The sequence below is a fragment of the Drosophila eugracilis genome, unplaced genomic scaffold (genome assembly GCF_018153835.1).
Source record: "Drosophila eugracilis isolate 14026-0451.02 unplaced genomic scaffold, ASM1815383v1 contig_415, whole genome shotgun sequence".
In the NCBI taxonomy this organism is placed as follows: domain Eukaryota; kingdom Metazoa; phylum Arthropoda; class Insecta; order Diptera; family Drosophilidae; genus Drosophila; species Drosophila eugracilis.
Window position 1 is genome coordinate 2,022,318 of NW_024573278.1, and position 21,642 is coordinate 2,043,959.

General features: G+C 38.4%; 1 protein-coding gene across 3 annotated transcripts in view; it reads right to left on the minus strand.

Annotated features, from left to right (window-relative positions):
• Window positions 1-1,497: 1,497 nt before the first annotated feature.
• The window catches only part of LOC108116892 (acetylcholinesterase), a 38,570-nt gene continuing 18,425 nt past the window's right edge, over window positions 1,498-21,642 (minus strand). Inside the window, exons 6-10 of one of the 3 annotated variants that reach the window (XM_041818946.1) lie at window positions 17,807-17,949; window positions 16,917-17,066; window positions 12,235-12,398; window positions 11,928-12,091; window positions 1,498-1,893 (exon numbers count right to left, since the gene is read on the minus strand). In XM_041818946.1, the coding sequence (XP_041674880.1) occupies window positions 1,820-1,893; window positions 11,928-12,091; window positions 12,235-12,398; window positions 16,917-17,066; window positions 17,807-17,949 (695 nt within the window). In that variant the 3' untranslated portion in view covers window positions 1,498-1,819. Of the gene's footprint in view, window positions 1,894-7,136; window positions 8,775-11,927; window positions 12,092-12,234; window positions 12,399-16,916; window positions 17,067-17,806; window positions 17,950-21,642 lie in introns of those variants that run through there. The other 2 variants (XM_041818944.1, XM_041818945.1) reach the window with 2 other exon arrangements.

A 21,642-nucleotide genomic window follows, 5' to 3' on the forward strand; every position in this document is an offset into this window, starting at 1 on the left:
TTTTCCGTCGAATCACAATATTTGCAGAGCGACTCATTTATTCACTACGAATTAGTGTGGCCATAAATGGGCATATTAATAGAGATGCTGCAGTTCATTGTTAACCGGTAAGCTATACCCTTAAAAAAGGTATATCATTTACAAAGAAATAAAATAAATATACAAAGATATATGAAAAATAATGCAGAAGATTATTAATCCTTTTCGGATAAGATTAAAAATAGTTTTGAAGATGAAATCGTTGACTTTTATGTAAGTCTAAATATGGTTAACATTTTAATAAATGTGTATAAATATTTGATAATTAAAAAGTTATGAAAACTAGTAATAAAAAAGATAGTAGATTTAAGTACCTATCTTTCTAAGTGTACTTCCCCAACCCACTGGTACGTTCCAATATCTGACTTGACATCATTTGTGGACAGCATATGTTGGCCGGGAATGGAACCCCACCTGCTAATTGGTTTCAGTTGAACGGGCCGTGGCTCGACACCTTCTCGAAGTCCCAGGAACAGTGACCTCGAGGCGGCGAGTTCCCAAAAAACATATCGCGAAAAGCTGTGAACATTTAATTGGAATTGATTAAGCCGCCGGTCCGGTTGTGGATGGGCAGGTCATTAGTGATTGGCGTCTTTAAATGGTTTCAACTTGCCCGAAATCCCCTTCTATTTATACTAGATCAAAGGCTTTTGACCATCATTGTCATCGCTCCCGAGTCACTGTGCAAGTGGTGGATCTTTTTTTGCCAGCATCATTTGGCCACAGCCCATATATGTTAATTGACACTAACAATTTGTTCCAGCAAGACGGGCCATCTAGCCACGTTTCCGTCGAAATTACCATAGCCAAACGCAGTTTGGCAGGCGAAAGCCTGTCCAGGCCACCAAATGCAAAACGATAATTGGAAACAGGTTCTGTTTCTATTGAAGAATTAGCCGGCCCATCCCCATCACCATCGCCATCCCCACATAAAAACCGAATCGAAGATTTACGACAAGTGGTGACTGGTTGTCTCCGCCGTGCGTTGGCTCATTTATCTGGCCAAAATATATATATATACTAAATATAAGATGCCCCTTTCTTCTCGGCTTATTATGACGGGGCCAAGAGTTTTTCATTGGACTGTCTGTTAGCCAGTTTACGAGGGTTTCATGCGGGGCTCCATGCTGGGTCAATGGACAGAAACGCTGCCAAGAAGTCTGCGCCGGCTATGGCTCATCGATTCGTTTCGATACGATACACGTTGTCTTGGATTCTGAAGTTGGTTGGTTTATCGAGTCACAGCACGGCATATGGCGAAATTTAAATTATTCATATGTCAGGTTGAAGGCTGCTGAAGCTGCTGCTGTTGCCTTTCGCGTGTAAAAACCTATTTGATCGCAAGATGAAATCCGCTCGGCGATTGTCCGCGAATCAATTAAAACTAAGTAATGGCGTATGCGAAACCGGCTAGAAACGGAAATAGCCAGAGTTTTGCATCAATCAAGTGGAACAATTTTATTGTATTTCTTGTGAATAGTTTAAGTGAGGAAGTACTAAGTTTCCAACAGTGAGGGTGTCCAGCACATGTCCTCCATCAATATCTTACAAAGCTACTCAGTTTTCAACTGCATTTCGAAGCCCTGGGATTTTTGCATTCATAAATTCGTCTTAATTTTCACATGCTATCTTTTCTTATCAAATTATTATCACTGGTTCCAGTTGCCTTACACTAACTATCCTTCAATCAGACTTTCTGTTGCTTTCCTTGGAAGTAATATGAATAGTGCCCTGATTAACTATAAACATTTGGTGAGAGGTATTTATAATGTCACTCCTTTTAGCCACTAATTAGCCAGTTCTTTAGGTAGACAAACGCTGAGGTGGCCACGTGCGTTATCTGCTGCGCAAATTCTGCAAGAGAAGACACAGAAACATCATAAACTTTACTAGATATGCCGGGCATAAAGAGACTTAACGACTATGTACTCAAATACTCAAATAAACTGCTCGCCGACTGCAATGCTAATTTGCATTAACAGAGCTGGCGGCTCTCTCAAGTCACCGACCACGTTGGGCGCCAAACTCTAATGACCATGCATCCTCATGTTTTCATACTCTTACTAACTTAAGGTCAAAGCCTTTTTGGGGATTTTTAAAGAGTTTAAAAACTTTTTATTTAACTTTGAAAAATATCAAGATTGATCTTCTTTTTACTAGGAAACATCTGGCTAAAAGCGAAAAATTTGAGTTTACTCAAGTGTGAAAAGGCAAAAACTTTTTATTTATGTGCTAACTTTAATAAAATTTATTAGTTTGAAAAATAATTTAGTTTAAATTAGGTTAATTGCTTGGAAAGAAACTTAAGTTATATACTCGTATATTAATATTTTTTCTGGAAATCTAAAACTCAAAACAGACTTTGCTGATCAAAGTTACTTTAAACTTTTATTTTATAAAGCTTTAAATTTTGAATATCTGTTATAATCTTAATATCATCATCATCTTAGAAATGATTAAGATTATGATAGAAATAAATTTGTTAAAAAACTATTTTAAAATAATAAGGAAAAAAATGAAAAAAAAACTTTAATATAAACAAATTAACAATAATTATTGCCAATATTCCATGATAGGGTATAAAATATAGAGAGTTATTCCTGAGACCAGATAGACTATCCATAATGCTCAGGCTTAGTCGCGGGTCCGGGCACACTTTAAGTTTTATTACGGGCACGAAATGGCGACCGTAAAAGCAGCCCTGAACCCTGGAACCAAATTGACAAATGTCGGCACGCAAATTAGGGAGACGGTGGGCATTTATGGGGCACCTTTCGTTTTAATTTGCCGTGATTAATTTACATATTTCGGGCCCTGCACTCAGTATGCGGAAGTGTCTGGGGCATAATTGTGGATTTATATGCATCATAAATAAAGTTTTCTGCACTTGGGCTGGCTTACCGGGCAGTAAATATGCGATTTTATTTGGTGTTTATCATTTCAGTTTTTATTGATTTAATGCAAATGCAGATGCAAAGTGCCGTGTAATTAGCAGCCACTAAGTCGGCAGTGATAGAGCTGTTGTCTCCGATGAAAAGTCGCTTCCTGAAGCCCATTATAATGACTTACTGCGAAAAAACATTTATATATATATATGAGCAGATATGCAAGTGGAACATGAACGAAGGCTGCGGGGGGGGTTGGAAAATGGAAATAAAAGCGGTTTGCTGTTTGTTTAGTACATGATACATGAGTTTTATTTGTATTTTACTTGTATCCATCTTGTATCGATATACAATATATTTCGTAATATAATTTCACTTAAATTTTTGTATTTTTAATGCTGTTGCTGTCAATGCTGGTTTACAAATTACATTTTCTCTTGGTAGTTTTCTTACTTTCTCTTGAGTTTCAGTAATCGTATTACATTTAGCATTTCAATTGTGTTTTTCCTTTTTTGAAATTTTCTTTGTTTAGCAGAATTTGTTTTTGGTTTCGATTATATGTAGTAGTATGTATATAATATTCAGTAAAATGATCCCTACATTTTGTATGCTCATGTCATATTTTTCAATCTAGATGTATGTCTGTATATATATATATATTTATATATAGTTAATATCTTAAAACAGCAATTATGTTTTTTTGTTTGCATATGTTATCTGTCGTCTGGGCAAGGTCTGTGCCTCCTGAAATGAATTTGCATTTCGTCTTCCTTGAATTTAAAGTAAGTTCTGCGACAATAATAATTATAATTTAATCGTTAACAACGTTCCGTCATTGACACACAAACAAACTTTTTCATTAAACATTTAATAGAATTCTGCATTGATTTAGCGTTTTTATTCGGTTTTTGTATTTATTTACTTTTGCTGAACACTAAAGCATCGCCATCAAATGATATACATTTATACTATTCAAATTTGGAACACAAGATGAGGACTTTTTGGAGCTGCCATTGTACTAACTGTATGTGTTTTTTGGTTTGGCTTTCTGGTGTCTGTAGCCACTTTTATGAGTCTCGATTTATTAATTTTCGATCTGCTCTTGACTTTTGCTCTTTTGCATGGAACAAAAGTTGTTTTATTTGTTATTTTTAGCCACCTTTTAACTTTATTTGCATTAGTTGAGATGCCCCGACTTGAGTATTTGTTTGCCATTAAGTAGTTTTCATACCCATTACACATTACTCAAATCGGGCATTTGTCTCTGAATCGGTGTTGTTATGAATGTGTGTGTGTGTGTGTGTGTATCTGTGTGGGCAACTACATATAAGCTAATCCGTGTGCTCTAAGTCAAGAAAGAAAGAAACAAAATTTCAAGCGAGTTTTCGAAATAAGATTTGGGGAATTGAACAGAAAATGCTTGGCATGATTAAAAGCTAACAGTTATAATTACAGTTTTTGTTGCTTAATTTTGTTTTTGTTGTTGTTATACTTTTACCTTTTTTTTTTTGTTTTATTACCACTAACAAGTAAGAACACATATTTAACCACAATTTGTTTTTGTTTTATCCGTTCTCTGGCTTGTTTCTGCTTGTATTGTGTTTGCTTGCTGCTTAATTTATACAAATTGCCTACTTAAAAAGTCATAAATCAGAGCCTTACTGCACACCTGCTGCTTTCGAGTGTGTGTATTTTTATATAATATATATAATATATAATTAAACTAAATAAACAATAGGCCATATATTGATATGTATTTGATTTTTTATACATAAAAGACTCTGTATTTTGTTTTTAATTTACTAAACCTTCACTCCTTCTCTACCCTTTTAAGTCTAATTGTGAGAATTCTTGTGATGTCAAATGCATTTCTGTGCCTGGTTTTTTTTCTCTTCAGTTTTTCCTTTTTAGTATCATATATATTTCAGATTTTTGTTTATTTTTTAATTTCCGTGAATGTGTAGTTTGTATTGTATTCTATTGTATATAGCAATCAACATATTTATTACATTGTACAGAGAGTTTGTCTACCACCTAGATTTCGATTTTATTATCAGATGTCGTAGCTGATACAATTTTTAACTTGTTCTTAATACACAATAAACAAAAACTTGAACTATGCTTTTCTTCGTCATTTTCGGTTTGAGTTTCGCTTTTATTTTGCTTCTTTTTTATACAAAACACAAACACAATAACCGTCTAAGGATGCTGCTCATGTATTTCCTATTCCTATGCTTCGTCCTTCTATGAAGAGTGTGTTGGTGTAGTTGTGAAAGAATATGCGTGAGTTTGTGTGTGTGTGTGTTAGTGTGACCAGCATGCTTTCATTATTATCATTAGAATTAGAATATGAGTGTTTCCATTTCCTTTTCGATTCGTTTTTATATATAAATTCTTTTACAATTGGCAGACTACTACAGCAAAAGCACACTGAGATGTGTTAGTGTGTGTGACAGTGGGTGCATGTGTGTGTGAGTGGTTGTCCTATCGATTTAATATATATATATATATATTTTTATATAAATATACTTTATAAAGATGACCTGGAAGAACCGCAACGAAAGCCATAATCTGTACAAATCATACGAGTAGCGATTAGTGCACGTTCACCAAAAAATGAGACGACGAAGTGTCCATGTCCATGTCCATGTATAAAAATTTAGATCTATAAGCATAACACTTGGAATTTGTCTTTCATTCGTTTGCTCCTTTGCTTCTAAGGCGAAATATTATATTGTCAATTCTTTGGCTTGAGCCGAAAACCATGCAAAATGACAAAAAAATATTCCTAATTTCGGGTGAGACGAAAATAAGGGAGGGGTGTATCATTTCTTTTTTCTTTGAAAATGCATATTAATGGTAATATCAACGTAGTCGTAGAATGAGTATTTTTCACTTCTCGTTTTTATTTAATCGTTTTGTCGAAGGCAGAAGGCATAATACACGGTAAACTCATGTATTTTCACTTTGATATTTATTAACTCTATGTTCTCTGTGAGTGGACGCACAGTTAAACACTGCCGTTGGTGACTTTACAGGACCCCCACCTAACCTTGGAGGCTGGCCAAATGAGAGAGACTTTTAAGTACAGGCAGCACTCGCTTTGGCCCACTCAAATCTCTACTGAATGGATTAACTATCAAGTCTAGTCTTGGAATCGGTTACTTTATATATACCTAGATTTATTTACTTTTTTTAGATTTTCTTTTTAGATTTTCGTTTTGGTTTCGGTTAAGAGGCGAACTTGGTGCAATTCATAGGGATAGGGGAGAGGGATTAAAGCTAGTTATCTTGGAGTTCGTCTCACACACTTTCGTCGTGTCCACAGTTTTAGACAATGGCTTAGTACAAAAATTTTTTAAAGTTATTCATCGTTTTGTTTAATATCTCCATTTTAAGCAATTTCGTTTTTTTTTTTACGTTTTCATTTAGCTTCTTGCATGGTATAAAAATATAAATGTTCCACATATACATAAAAAATCCTTTTTTCCTTTTATTTAAGTTATTAATTCGCATCATGCAGTGTTATTATTTTGTTTCGGTATCGCTTTCGGTTTAGTTGTCTTGTTTTTGTCCCTTTTTTTCAGAAGTATTTTAAAGTAATGCATATAACTTAGGAATGCCTTGTGGATCTGCTGATTCTTCCGATTCTATGCTTCTCGCTCAATTCGCTTCTAGAATTATTCGTTAATCGCGGTGCAATTGTCGTATAACTATGGGTAGATTTCTAAGTGAATGTGGCTTGCTATCGTTGCTTTGCATTGGTGTCGAGTACGAGTAGTATCAGATATAACGGAATCGAATACAGTGTCCTAAGGTGCATTCGTCACATAAATTTTCCTAGTTGCTACAGTTGAAAGCGAACATCGCTCAGTAGGCCTTCGACCACAGTACATACCTAATACAATACAATAATCATTGTTTATTTAGTTTTAGTTTTTGTTTTTCATTTTCCATTGGTTTAAGGGGTTCTCTCATTTATTGGTTTTGGGTTTTTGGTTTTTGGTTTTTGGTTTTAAAACTTTCAAATGTTAGCAAACAGTTAATGTTGTGGTTGTTCTTCATAAGTCTAATACTTGTTGAATCTCTATGTATTATCAGATAGTGTGTGTTTTTGTGTGTGGTATTATAATAATTGTTGATAAAAATAACTTAATTAATATCAGTGTGGCTTACCTTAGTAAATTTCGAAAGTTTTTCGATTTTCCATAGTTAATACATATTGATATGCCTTTAATACGATTACAGAGTACGGTTACGATTACAGATTACAATTACGATTACGATTACGATTACGATTTACTTAGCTCATCATTTAGTCTGCGAGACACACACTGAACTCTAGGGTTGACAATGATCTTCATTTTCTGGATTTACGTTTTCGAACAATATTTATTTATAGATATAGACATACCAAGTACATATACGTTACTCATTATACAAATACGTTTTGTGTTAATCATTGATCCAATTTCGCTATGTGTATAAAATTTCTAATTACCATTATTCAGTATTCTCCCATCCTCCGTCCAATAATCTCACTAAGCCAATTTTGTAAAACGTTTAGTACAAATACAATAATATACTGATATGTTTTGCATTATATAAATATCATCGTCGTCGTCCTCCTTCTCATCTGTCTCGCCCGCAAAAACTATGTTTTAACCTCGTTTTTCGATTGATTCTTTATTACAATTTATCAATTTGTTCCGCTTTTGGTTGCCTCGAAAAAATTTGTCCTAGTTAGTTTTGCTCGACTTTGGGGCTACGCACAGTTAGTTTAGGGTTTTAAATTTTTTCTCCTAATCAAACCAATGCCAATTTTTTTGTACAATACAATTGTTGATTTTCCGAAAACTTCCATTTTTGGGGTTTTTTTCTCATAAGAATCTTGTGTTGTTACCAATTTTCGTGTGTGGTTTTTCCTTGGGAAAGTGAATCGAAATCAAACGAACCCTCAACCTAAGCATGAAACCAATGCAATTTGGCCAAATATCGTTAGGCAACAAGGACTTTTCTTCTTTGTTTTTCTCTTTTTTTGTTTAACTGAAAGCAAAAATTGTGCCATTAAATGCGCTCAAAGATCGCTCAAGAAAGTGGGCGTGGCAAAAAGTGTCTGTCATCTGAGCTAGTTTTCCGTTCATCTTCGGTAAACGTTTTTGGTTTCTGTAAACTTTGTTTCTTTTTGGCAAAATGACAAAGATTTTTGTTTCTATTTGCATTAATATTTATCAAAAAATGTCCGCCCACCCTTTGGCCAATTCGTTTTCTGTTTTCTATTCAAATTAAGCATTTTAGCATTGTGCTACACAAAACAATTTTTGGTTTGGGCCTGGCCTATGGCGCGTGGCATGTGGCATGTGGCTACAGTGGTCTCTGGAGTCTCGGCAGCAGTCTGGTCAGGAGATATATAGGAGTCCTTTGAAGGATCCTGCCCGGCCCAGCTGTCTGCCGAAAGGGTGCGTAGAGCTCTAAGTTCAATTTACAAATTTTCAGCAATTGCCATCGACTTGCTCAAACCGATCCTACTAAATTCCGTAAACAAATCTTCTGCTACTACACAAATGTCTGCTGCGCCTACAAAAAATTTGGTTTCCTTCCGTTGCTAAATTTTTATTAATATACGTGTTCTAACTTTAAGTGTGTTTGTGTTTTGTGGGTGTGGTTGTGATGGGGTGTTTTCCAGTGTGTGTGTTGGTTTGCATGTCTGGTCACTTCCGGCAGTGGTTTTCTTTTAGAAAACCCCTTTGGTTCGCAGTGCAGCGCAGATGTAGATCAGAGCAGCGATTCCCAGGAGTGGGAGCCTCGGGGCTATGGAAGCACTTCCCGAATCGCCATCGCAGGCTGTTCCTAGTCAAAAAGAGAGAAAAAAGGCGTTTATATTCAATGAAAAACATCAGATTGATCAATAATGATTGTTTATGTATGTGGGAGGTTCTGGAAAAGGTTCGTCAAGGCATAAACTACTATTCTTCTCTGAAAATTGTTCATATCTAGAGCTCTTTTATCGTTCAAAAGCCATCACATTAAAAGCCAAAAATGATAAGGGTATACGGGAAAAGTAGAAAAGCATTTGGTTTTCAGTGCGAGTTTCGGTGCATTGGAAACGATAAAAAAGAAAACTTTTGGGAGAATTTCACGCCAACTTACCTTTTGGACCGAGAAAAAAGTCCCTCAGAACGGCCTGCTTTGCATTGTCATATCATAATTTTTTACATTTATGCAAGCACACATCGGTTTAGTCAAAATTCGTGTGCTAATTCATTCGAAAGTTGTTTTTTGGCCACAACAAAACCAGACAAGATACAAACTTCAAATGGCCCGGCCGGCGATCGGATTTCAACACGCCAAACCAGGCCCAAAGACCGGCAAAGTGTTCAGTATTCATTTGTATTTCTTTTAGCTCCCCCAAAGTACAGGGATAACTTGCTCAACGACTTATAATTTATAATCCAAACCCCACCGCCGCCCCCGCTCACGCTCCCAACCACCATGTGAAGTGCAAGTGTGCAAAATGTATTAAAATCAGGAAAGTCAATAAAACAAAGCGAATCAAATCAATTTCGAAATCAATCTTCAGCTTTAGAGCTGGGCCATAAATCGCTTTTATAATATCCGAATTGTTCATATTTCTTGAGCCACTCTGTCGCGTGCATTTAATTTTTGCTAATTTGAATTTAAAAGGCTGACCAAACCATAGATTATACGTTTCAGATAATGAAGAAATAAATTGGCACAGCGGCCAAACACAAAAATCCACATACAAATTAAACACGACGAACATACATATTTGAAACACGTGTCGCTAAAAGCCAAAAAACGAAACGATATAAGACATAAAAATAACAAAAAAATAACAACAAACCAAAGTGAAAAGGCATATACCATACATTTATATACAAATGCAAAAGATATTGTATCTACAAGCGCTCTTCAATCCGTATCTCAACGCGTGCGGCTGAGTTATGACACGGCGATCGTTTATTTATCTCGGCCGGTGACATTTCTCGATTCCGACGGTGCCAGCGTGTCTGGCACAAAAAACACAGCAGGACAACAGACCCATAACCACCACTGACCACCGACCACCGACCAGTTCCAGTTCCCATTGTATAAGATTAATACAAACTAGATCTTGGGTGAAATTTTAAATGGCCATTAAGGCAAATGGGAAGCATTGTTGGCAAGCGCTTTTGACCATAAAGAATAAACCGCTACATATACAAATGCAAATTAATTAATTTGCCAGAAAGAAAACAAAACCAGTTTGCTTTTTGATTATTTTTTTTTTTTTGAGGGGAGGTGTGTAGAAAATGGGCTAAGATCTTCGGGTGCTAAGTGGCAACTTTTACCGCAGCGAGATCAAAAGTAGAGCTTGTATGTGTATATATATATATATATATATATATATATAACCAAATGATCGATTGGAGAGATATCTGCATTAAGAGAGGCTTATATCTGCATTCGAGGTTTATATCTCCCAGTTCGTTCCCCCAAACTCATTTGCATATTCGATCGATTGGATTTATGTAAAACTAAAAACCAAAATTAGCTCCTAAAACCAACACGGTTAATTAGCATAAATTAAGTTTTTATTAATTTGTGAGACAGTAATTTTCTTTTGTGCCACTCATCGATTTGCTGATGAGGTGACTTTTGCGAGCCAGACTTGGTGGCGCGGTCCTCTCGCCGATGGTGATCTTTCACCCAAAACCCATCAACTTTAATGGCCCCGCAACTTTTACAGCCTTAAGTGCAAACATATAAAAGCCGCGACGCCCACCAAACTGGCTATTTAAACTATATACCTAGAGACATTTCGTCTTTTTATGGGGCTCGTCATTGATCATTGTCAGGGCCAGACTTATACCTCATACCCATACGCCATATACCATATACCATATTATGGCTGATGCATATTTACATTTCTTTCTCGGTCAGTCGTCCGATCTGCCTCGCAACTCATTTCCCTGATTGATGCGCACATTTTGAAAAGCTGACGGGGCCATAAATAAGAAATACGGACGGCGGCGAATGATGCTACGCATAAATGAAATAAATTAAAAAGCATAACTATAAAAATCTTTCACCGAAAAAGTCGCGTCAGCCACTCTGACTCACGAGTGCCACTAACTAAAAAAAGGAAGGAGCTTAAAAGGTTTTAACTCAGAAGTGCAGAGAAAGAAAAAGTTTTGTAGAAACTAACAAACGTTCTTATCGTCAAAAGGAATAAATAAATATTATAAGAATAATGTAAAAAATTCTTGTATAGAAAATATTTCTGAAAAAGAACTAAGTTGAAGTGCAAAAATAGAATGCAAACAGAAATTGATACAAAATATCGAAGCATAAAAAAGTATTTAATAAATAAAATGAAATTGATTTGCTGTTATTTCATTTCTCACATTTAAAACTTGTTTTCACACTATAATTTCATTAAATTTCTTTCAGTGTAGCTTAAAACCAGTCATCAATCATTCCAACAGTGAAAGTGCTTAACTTATCGATTCAGAGTCTCATTGACACTTTGCTCTTTGTCCAGAGTTTCCCGAAAGAAAGTCTTGGGATAGGTTGGCGCATCAATAGCCCTTGTCAGAGAGACATATAGTACATTATCCGCGTGAATAATCCACTTGGTTGTCATATGTTTCGCTTGACCAGCTTGAACCCGATTCAGAGGAAACCGAATCCCAGTTCGTCGCGAGGTGTGGTTCCGATGATGCCGACAGCCATTAGCAGACTTAATGCCATTTTTTACGATATATCGTAGCGAATACCAAATTTATGTTAATTGTATGCCAAACTTACACTCACAAACGAAAACGACACAACACAAGGCGATACAACAACAACAGCAACAATGAAATAAAAACCAGAACACAGAAAGAGCAATATAATGGATAAACAGAAACCTCCAACGATGACTGTACTTTCATTCACATTTGGATCAGAGTGTGTCAGGCAAGTCTATATAGTAAAAGCTAATGTCATCTCACTCACCTGCCCAACTCCTGACTTTTGGCAAGTAATCGTTCCAGAACGAACAACGTGCAGCCAAAGGACCTCTGGCCAATTTCTCGATCTTATCGTCTGTGCTAAAAATGTAGTAGACGGGATCCTCCTTAGAGAAGTTGGGCCATTCCTCGCCATCCTGAGCGGGATTTCTGTGGGAATATCGTGTTAATATATATATATCTAAAAAGCTTCCATTTATAGCAAATGAGTGTGAAACTTGACTAAGAGTTGCCATAAAAACGACCAAAGCTCGTGGTGAAAAGTTCCCGGCAAAAAGGCACACAAAACTCACCCCGTCTTGGCAAACTCGATGACCGAACTGAGCATACGCTTGCCCAGCTCACGCTCCACAGGTCGATACTGCAGGGAGTTGTTCAGCGGCTGGCCAAAGAAGTACTCAATCTCATCGCCATGCAGCACGCCCATCCATTCGCCCCACAACGAGGTGCTCGTGCGCTGCAAAATAAATATATAAAAAAGAAAACTGTGAATAAAGCCAGAAAAGCCAAGGAAAAGCCGTGAAAATGGGGCCGCCAGAAAATGAGAACAGTGCCGCGACGCTGTCGTAAACTCAGCCAGAAATTATGCAGATAAACATCTACCCTTTTTATTTATTTATTTGATTTTGCTCGCCTGCTCGCTTGGCGTTCCCTGTAAATTGTAAATATTGTCGCAGCATGCCGCGCACTGGAGCGTCGATGAAGAAAGCAAAAAAAAAACGAAAAAACACCAGAAAAACGAATGAATAAATAAGTAAACGCCTGGTCGACAGCCAGTTCAGAATTCCACCATTTCAGAGCCCCAAACTCTGGCGCCCTTGACAGGCAGCGGCATTAAACGCTCTCGTGTGGCTCCATTTCACGTATCTCCCAGCAGTTTGTACTGCAACTGTAACTGGGGAGCTGCAGAATTGCAGGACAGGCTGTTGCAATAGGTACGTGCATGGGCGACCACATTGCGTATACTTAATGTTTTACAACGGACCAATATAGTTTCTGTAACTTTTTAAAGATAAGCCCACAAAGCTTATGTATGATTAAATTTTAAGCTAATAGGGTAATTTTCAGACAATATTTTGTTATATTTAATATAAATTTCCTATATATATAGAAAAGGCAGTAATCATTTTTGATTTACTAGAAGAAATACATTTTTAAATCCAAACTTCTTTTGAGTATAACTGAATATCATTTTTAAAGCTGCCCTTCTTGTTTTTCGATTATTTAATGCTAAAGCTCATGCTTTCCAATTTCATGTATCTAAACTCATTCCCTAAGTCATTAGTAGGTTTGAAAGTTACTTAAAACTAACAAAAATGAAGTATACTTGCTGGCTTTTTTAAGGTAATACAAGCTAACCATATTGATGGCATACTTTCCGGCTATTTAGAGTTAAATTAAAGTTGCCAGCCAGCTACTACCATCTGCTGATTTACATTCTCCGGTTAAGTAACACTACATCCTCCTACCGAAATGCTAATTAGGCAATCCCCTTGTAAAATGCAATCTCATGCAAAGCGAAAAACCAAAACCCGCCAATGCGATTCTGCTTTGACCATTAGGCCTAGCCAAGAGCTGAAAGCCGAGAGCTGAGAAGGGCTGAAAGCTGAGGGCTAACCACTTAACCATTCAACTTGAGTTGGCCACAGTCGGGCTCTGGTTGAGCTGCACCTTGACAGGCTGGCAGCCAAGTGCCAAGTCGCATAATGAATAGTGTCCGGGATATGCCATGGGTAATTCTGGTAATGCGGGGCTTCTGCTCCTTCTGCTACTGCCAAGTCGGTGGAAATTTATGCGACTTGGCCGTTGGCTGTCAGGACACACGTCCCCTATATATATACATACACATATATAACATAAAAGTCCTGCAGTCCTTACGCCTTTTCGTGCAAATAATGAAAAATTGTACGTAGCCGGAGCGAGGAACTAAACTTTTTTGATTTAAGCGCAAAAATTGCAAACAGCAGAGAAACTTGGACTCGGAGGTCATAATGAGAAACGCCATGGTCGAGAGTTGAGAGGAAAGTAGTGGTACTATAGTGGAGTAAAGTACAGTGGAGGGCGGCTAAAGCGGGAAATGAAGTGGAGCAGGAGGAGTAGAACAGAAGGAGCAGTTGAGAAGGAAAACTTATTTAAGTGCCAGGCACGTTGCACGCTGCAGTAGTCAGCGTCGAATGGCAAAATGAAACAGAAACAGGAGCCGGGAAAATGGCTGGAAAATGGGAGGAAAATAGGAAGAAAGCAGGAGGCGGTGGGCTGACTGACTGGTCGGTCAAGCATGTGGCCACTGGCCGTTTGGGGCATGCCCCCACTGGTCACCAGCCAAGCAGATAGACAATCTGGCAGGCACTTTAGCAGCTGGCGACCCCATTCGCCATGCTTCGTCGCCCCATCGCGGCCCCGTTTATGGCCAAAGTGAGTTACGAGTTCTGTTGCTGCAACTTGACGGCTGTAATTAAAACTAATTTCATTTGCTTTCATTTCCATTTTTTGGTGCGGTGTCGGGGACACCAACCAACCAGCCAACTTCTACCGCCCGTCAGCTGATGGCGCTGGCCAGTCTATTGGATTATTAACGGGCGATTTGGTATAAACAATGCAGTCTATCTGGCACCCCGTACGCACTCATTTTTGCATATTGTGCAATCAACCGGAAGGAGCAACGACTCGCTGTGAAAAACAGTTTAAATATTACTCTAAACTGGTGCAAATATTGATTATAAATCAAAAGTAAAGAGCACATATTGAATATTGGTTTTGTAGCTTTTAGGAAAACTAACAAGTGGCAGATTGCTTATCAAATAGGTCATAGGTCCAATGATTGTTACATTAAATATTTTTCTCAAGAAAAGCCTAGATTTCACTGAAAAAGATAAGAAAAAAGCCTACCGCCAACTTAGTTCCACTCTGCGTATGCGTAATATTGATTTACCTACTATTGCAGTGATTTGTTCAGTCAAATTACCACTTATCATCGGTCAATATCGACTACTATTCGGAGCCATTAGTATATATGTGTATTCAAGCAATCGAAGTTGGTGAACGAAAATCAATACATTATAGAGGCCACCACACTGCGTATACGCATTGTGAGAGCTGGGTATTTATTAATCATTAGACCGATCCAACTCGACCTGCAACTGGGCGATATCAATAGAAGGCAGCAGGCAGCAAGCAGCAGGCACCGAAGCCAAAGTCGTTTAAACAAATAACTGACTGAAATTATGCCCCACACGTGCAGGGCATGCGGGCCGTGACCTCGTAAATTGAAGTTTCATTAGTCGACTTCGCTGCCCCCTGCGCCTTCACCCTCCTCCATTTCATTGGGTCGTGATCCAGTAACGATTGCCGGTCCTGTTCCCTCACAGTACTTGTGTGTAGTTGTATAGTTGTTGTGTCTGCCCGCAGCCAACCTCCTGAGCTTCTGCGTGTGCGTATAGTTTAATTGGCGCCCAACGAGGGCTTTTCCCCAGTATGTGTGTCTGTGTGTGTCTGTGCGAGGGTTCTTCACTCAGTGGTGGGCGTGTGTTGCGTGAAACTTTTGGTTACCATAATTATGGCGGCCAAGGTTGCCTTCCAGCTCAACAGCGAGCAACAGCAAGAACAACTATAACAACGACCCTTACCCCAATGGGTGTGACATTATGAAGTCCAATCAAATGGATTGCACGCATTCTGGCTGTCTTCAACAAATTGCTTGATTAATTGAAAAATACACACGAAGTGACCTGACACGCCACGCAAAATTGCACATGACAAAGGACTCTGGAGATATCTTTATCCACTGGCAGTGATTTTTCAATCATCACAATCATAACAAATACAGTAATTACGCGGAAATCACACTCGGTCATTGGATTAACTACGATCGCAGAAGGTTAACGGATTAATTGGCCAATAAAATTGGATTATAGACCATTATTGATAATAAAGAAAGGAGCTCTTATGAACTTTATTATAGTGATCAACCATAAGTTGAAAGGCAAATCAAAACGAAGGAGTTCAGCCTTCGGTAATTGGTTATTTCAAACCACTGTTTTCATAGGCCAAGTAGGGTGCGAAGAAAGTTACATACTCGTACGAGTATTTTTTTTTAATTACAATCTCAACTTTAACCTTAGCAGACGCTTGTTCATGAACTTTTTAATACCTGAATAATTAGAGACAATGAAAAATAACCACTGGCTTCTCTTCATGCTCGAGCTATTCTCGACCAAAAGCAATCAACTTGGGTTTGCTCCTGACCTCATTCTTGCCAAAGAACTTTCACTTTCTGTCCTGCAGATTAGCCGCAAGCTCTGCTTTCCGGCGCTTCCCTTCAACCCCTTCAGTGCCACACATCGGTCTTTGGAAACGCCCCGCCATCATTCAGACATTAATAATTAAGGCTCACACAGGCGCGTTGACATTTGACGCAGCCGTAACTGCTTCCGCTGGAGATGCAGCCACAGTGGAGTACAGTGAGAGAAATATTCCAACTTAAGATTGTAGATATTTTCAGAACATTCTTGTTAAAGAAAATTGTAATTTCTTAAACATTTTTCAGAAGTATTTAATAATATCTCTACTATTAATGTAACATTCAGATATAAAACTTAACTTTTCAGAAGAAAATATCCTGAACTTTCTGAGAGTAATAAACCATTCTGGTTCAACCTCAGCTGAAATGTCCGTAGTGTTGGATACCTGCGACAGTTATCCACTTTCATTCTGAACTGGACTCCTGAATGCCATTAGCCTTGTGTGCAATTTTAATGACACGCAAATTGCAGTTGCCTGCGTTGCAGTGGCTTCGGCGTGGATTTTTACGCCGTTGCGCCACTTGCGCCCCATTTGACCGCATTCCGATTGGACGCACGCGCTTCAACGCCATCTTACGTGTCAAAGCCTGAGAAATATTTAATGGCTGCCACGCCGTGCAGTTCATTTCGTTCCGGATACGGATACAGTGGAAACCCCCTCATATGGTACTCACGTGTGTAAAGTAGTAGTAGTGCACGGATGCGCCTCGCTCTGCCAGTGCCTGGGCATACTCGTTGGTGGGGCAGGTGAAGAAGTGATCGCCCACAGCGCGTCCAATCTGCTGTTGGTTTTGATAGCCTGGATTACCCTCCCAGCTGGTGTACTGAAAAACGAGATAAAATAATCTCTTTAAAGTTTTGAACTTTTCGTAAAAAAAAATTGGTGTTGGGTAACGATTTAAATTGAATTTCTAGATTAAAAAATGCTATCTTGGAATGGAATCTAACCAACAATTAAAAATAACTCCGATTTATGGCCAACTTAACGAGAATGTAGTCCCCAATCAATCATGGAATGAAGTTAGCTGTCAGTTTAGCCAATTTACGTTTGAGTGTTTCACGGGTTTTGGTTCGTTGAGAATCTCCTGGGCCATCTAATCCCGGATTCTGTCCGGGCTCAGCTGTCAAATGCATATCCACTGCTGACGCAGAATGCCGCAAAATGAGATTATCCGGCGATAGAACAGACTAAATGAATAAAGCCACTAAATGCAATTCAATCCAGCCGTCGCCGTTGACGTTGCATTTAATGTGTTTAGAACATGCGGCGATGCTGCCAGTGACACGGAGTAGTCGCACGTTGCACTAATGCACTTTGAGGGATTTTGCAGATGCACTCGGGAAAAAAAATGAACTTCTTTAGACTGTATTTTCAAGAACATAGATTCACTTCTAACTGAGCTAATGTTGATAAGACAGTTGTCTAGATAGCAAATTATATATTTTAATTATAAATAAAGCTTTAAAAATATCAAAATTTCTCTCAGTGTACTTGTCAGATGCAGTTTTCCCTGCATTGTATTGTTATTTCAAAAATTGCAAATGCGTAGTTGCGGTAAGTTACCTGGAAAATGATGGCCTCGCGTTCCGCCTGCGTTGCCTTGCCGAAAATGTTGTTCATAATTTCCAGATATTTGTCCCGCGGCAGGGCCGTGGCATCGTCCTTATCGAAGTAATCGATGAAATCGTACAGCAAGAAGTAAGTGCCTGGAAAATAGAGGAGGGAACAAAATGTTTAACCCGTGCGAGGTCATGTCATAACAATGCTAGGGTTGAGAGAGAGTCAGAAGTGACGCGAGGTGAGGGATGTTGGCCAATCTGGAAAAAACAATTACCACTACAGGCGGCGCTTCAAGATGCCGACTCACAATGGAGGGGCCGTGCCAAGGACACCGCGCTCAGCATTAACCCCAAGTCCTTATACCCAGCAGTAGCAACACCAACAGCCAGGCACATCAGCAACACCTATACCAACAGCAACATCAACAGCAGCAAAAGCAGCAGCAGCAGCAATCATAACAGTTTCAGAAGCCGTGGAGAAGTAAGTGAAAGAGTGCAAAATAGAATAAACCAAAAACTTGTGCCCACTACAAAAACAGAAGCTTGAAAAGAGTAGAACATATAAAAGTCGACCAATAAATACCATTTAACAACTACTAAATTAATAACTTATTAATTTTAATAAATAGTGACTTGGCTACTCAAGTGGAGTTTTTTCAAATAGATCACCGAAGATAACTAGAACTTTAACTACAACTATTTAATATGAAATAATACAAGTATAAATTCTCAAATTTAAAACCACTAACCCCATCACTATATCAAAACCCTTCACTCTAACATTACAGGGTACCACAGGCAGGACGATAGAACAAAGCGGCTCGTCGTTGCCTTTTATTAACTTAATTTTTATGGCACTTGTTGTTGGCCCAGTTGTTGTTCTCTCTGGCTTTTGTCTTTGTCGCACACTTCAAATACGGGCCACACTAACGAACCATAATTGCTGCCTATGAGCGACAACAGCAGCAGCAGCAGCAGCAGCAGCAACGGCAGCAACACTTACAGCAGCAACATCAGGACTCATAGTCAAGTAGCTGTCTGTGTATGTGTTTGTGTGTGGGCCGTGGGCACGTGCAACCCATTCCCAATTTATCTTGCTGGGCCACTGTGTTTATGTTTGCTTCGATTCCATTAAGGTCAAAACCTTATGCAAAGCCAGGCACGAGGAGCTTTGACTTGAATTGCAAACAATCTTGAACAAGCTGCCTGAAACTGTCGCTTACCAAAGTCGATAAGTATCTTTCTCAGAAAAAAAGGGGAGAGTCAGGAAATGTATTGACATTAAAGCTGGGATCGTTATACGAAATTTAGTTAATTCTGAAATTAAATTTTGCTTTTACAACGACTTCTAATATGATTAATTTGTTCTTAAACTGTTTTATAATATGTTAATTAGGAATAATGAAATAATTTGTTTTGTTTCCAACTCATCTTGTTATAGTGAACTTATTGATTTATTAATTTAATTCCAAGTTTCTTGAGAGCCTTATAATTTGAATAACTATGTTAATAGTTTCTAGTAGGGGTCGAAACGGCCTTGCGCTTTTCAACTATTGCTGGATGTCGGGCATACGCTTTTAATTAAATTGCCAACAACACACACTCGCACACTCTGTGGCCACAAATTTCTGTGCATTTTTCTGCGGGAAATCTCACTCACTCCCTTACATACACACAGGCGAAATGTAAATACGTTTTTAATGAGTGTATAATTGAGTTAGCAGCAGCAGAAACAAAAACAACACAGCCCGGCTGATTTGGAAGAACGTTGGCCATGCTAGAGGCGGAATTCAGGACTCAGGACTACAACTACGGAGCCGGCGATAAGTTGGCCGCCTCGGAACGCGAAGCAATTAACGAGCAAACAAGCTGTCTTACACACACACAGGCAAAGGGGGTATACCCACACACACATATACACTTACTCACACGCACGGAGGATGGCATGCAAACTCGAGTCAGAATACTTGCCACCAAAAATGAATTATTTAAGCACCGAAAAGTTGGCGTCTCGAGTTCATTGCATACTTTTCGGCTGCACTTCATGGCTTCGAAGAGGAAATTTTTAATTCTTTTAAATCATTTATAACGGAGTATTCATTTCGTATTTAAGTTAATAAAATACTTATGTGACTTAAGCTTTTAAGATGTCAAAGAATTGCATCTTTGTCTTAATTTTTAGGGACAGCCCAAAAGTGTTTTAACTTAAAGATTTCAATTTAATTTTAAATATTGTTAGTGTAAAAATCAGTTAGAGGATAACGCAGCTTGATTTAAATGCACTTAATCCTATTTAAGCTTCTACGTGCATTTTATACATCGGCAAACCCATTCCGCATCCATTTGTGGATACCAACTAATTTACCAAAACCACACGCAGGACAATTAGTTGAACTAAACAAATATATTATTTTGGATAACCATTAGGCAAACACTCACCATCATTTGCAAATATATATTAGATATATATTTATATAATATCTGTGTAGTATGTACAAGGGACGAAGGGAGACCGAAATTGTCAAAAACAAACTGAAAAGGATGCTTTTATGCGCGCGGCTCATCGTAATGTATTTGAATTTGTATTCGTATTGTTGCAAATGCTAGATGACCTTGAACTCACAAACACAAACACAGAACCCACAAACACAAACCCACACACACACACACACTCGCACACACGCTCAGCTGAGTAACGGCAGTTATACCCATGGAAAATGGTGGCAGTTGCCTGGCGGCCATGCACGCACACCTTTTTGGCCAAGAGAAAATAGAAAAGAGAGGAAAAGCGGAATAGCGTTGAGAGTGAGAGCGAGCGGAAAGCAGCAGCTGTGAGCAATGAGTGAAAGTGAGCAGAAAAGCACACGTGTCTGCTGTGCTGGCTTATATTCTGCTCCTGGCAAGACAGGAGCCGCAACAAAAGCAACGGCAACCAGCAACCTGCAACACCAAGAACCCAACAGCAACATCCACTGGGCAACAGCAACAAGAAAATCGAAAGGAAAGCCAAAGCCAAAGCACGAACTGGCACAAAAGCCCTGAGAATCTTCTTCAATCTGTTATACGAAAAACACAACCCGCGAAAGGGACCTGCCACATACCGCCCACCACCACCCGCCGAAAATACCACCCAACGACATCCTGCGGTGGCGGCTCGCGAAATAATAAGAAAAGGAAAACGCAAACGGAAAATTTGTTACAAGTGCGCCACTTACACGGCCTGGCACGGAAAAGCTGGCAACACAATGCACACAAAGAGTTACGCACCAGATTGAGAAGAAAAACAGTCGGTGGATAAAAGGGATAAGGAAAATGGGGAAAATTATGGGAGAATCAACAGCAGCACTTGGCAGAAGGAAAATTTCACATAGAACTTGAATGCGATTGGCTTAATGCGAGTTTAAATTATACATTTAAATGTATAAAAAGGGAAGTTTAATAAAATTTAAAACAAACATTTGACTGAATCATACCTCTCTGCTATTTATACAATCAAATTTTAGCAGAAAGTTTAAAGAAAAGTCAATACAAAATGTGAAGCAGATTATCAAAACCAACAAAAGCTTTTCATTAGTAAACCAAACCGCAACTTTTACAATAAATATTTGAAGTTTTCACCTGCTAAAAATGTTACTTATTGCATATTATTTTTGAAATTTTATAAACCTTATAACTTGTAGTATTTCGAATACAAACATTGGCATATGAAAATTGATTTAAGTTTGTTTTCGTTTCAAAATGCTTACTACAAAATGTTGTATAGCTTTTACCAATACCTTTTAAATTTATGAGAAGTTTCTATGGGAGTTTTTAGCTGACTTTGGCAATAGCTTTTCACAT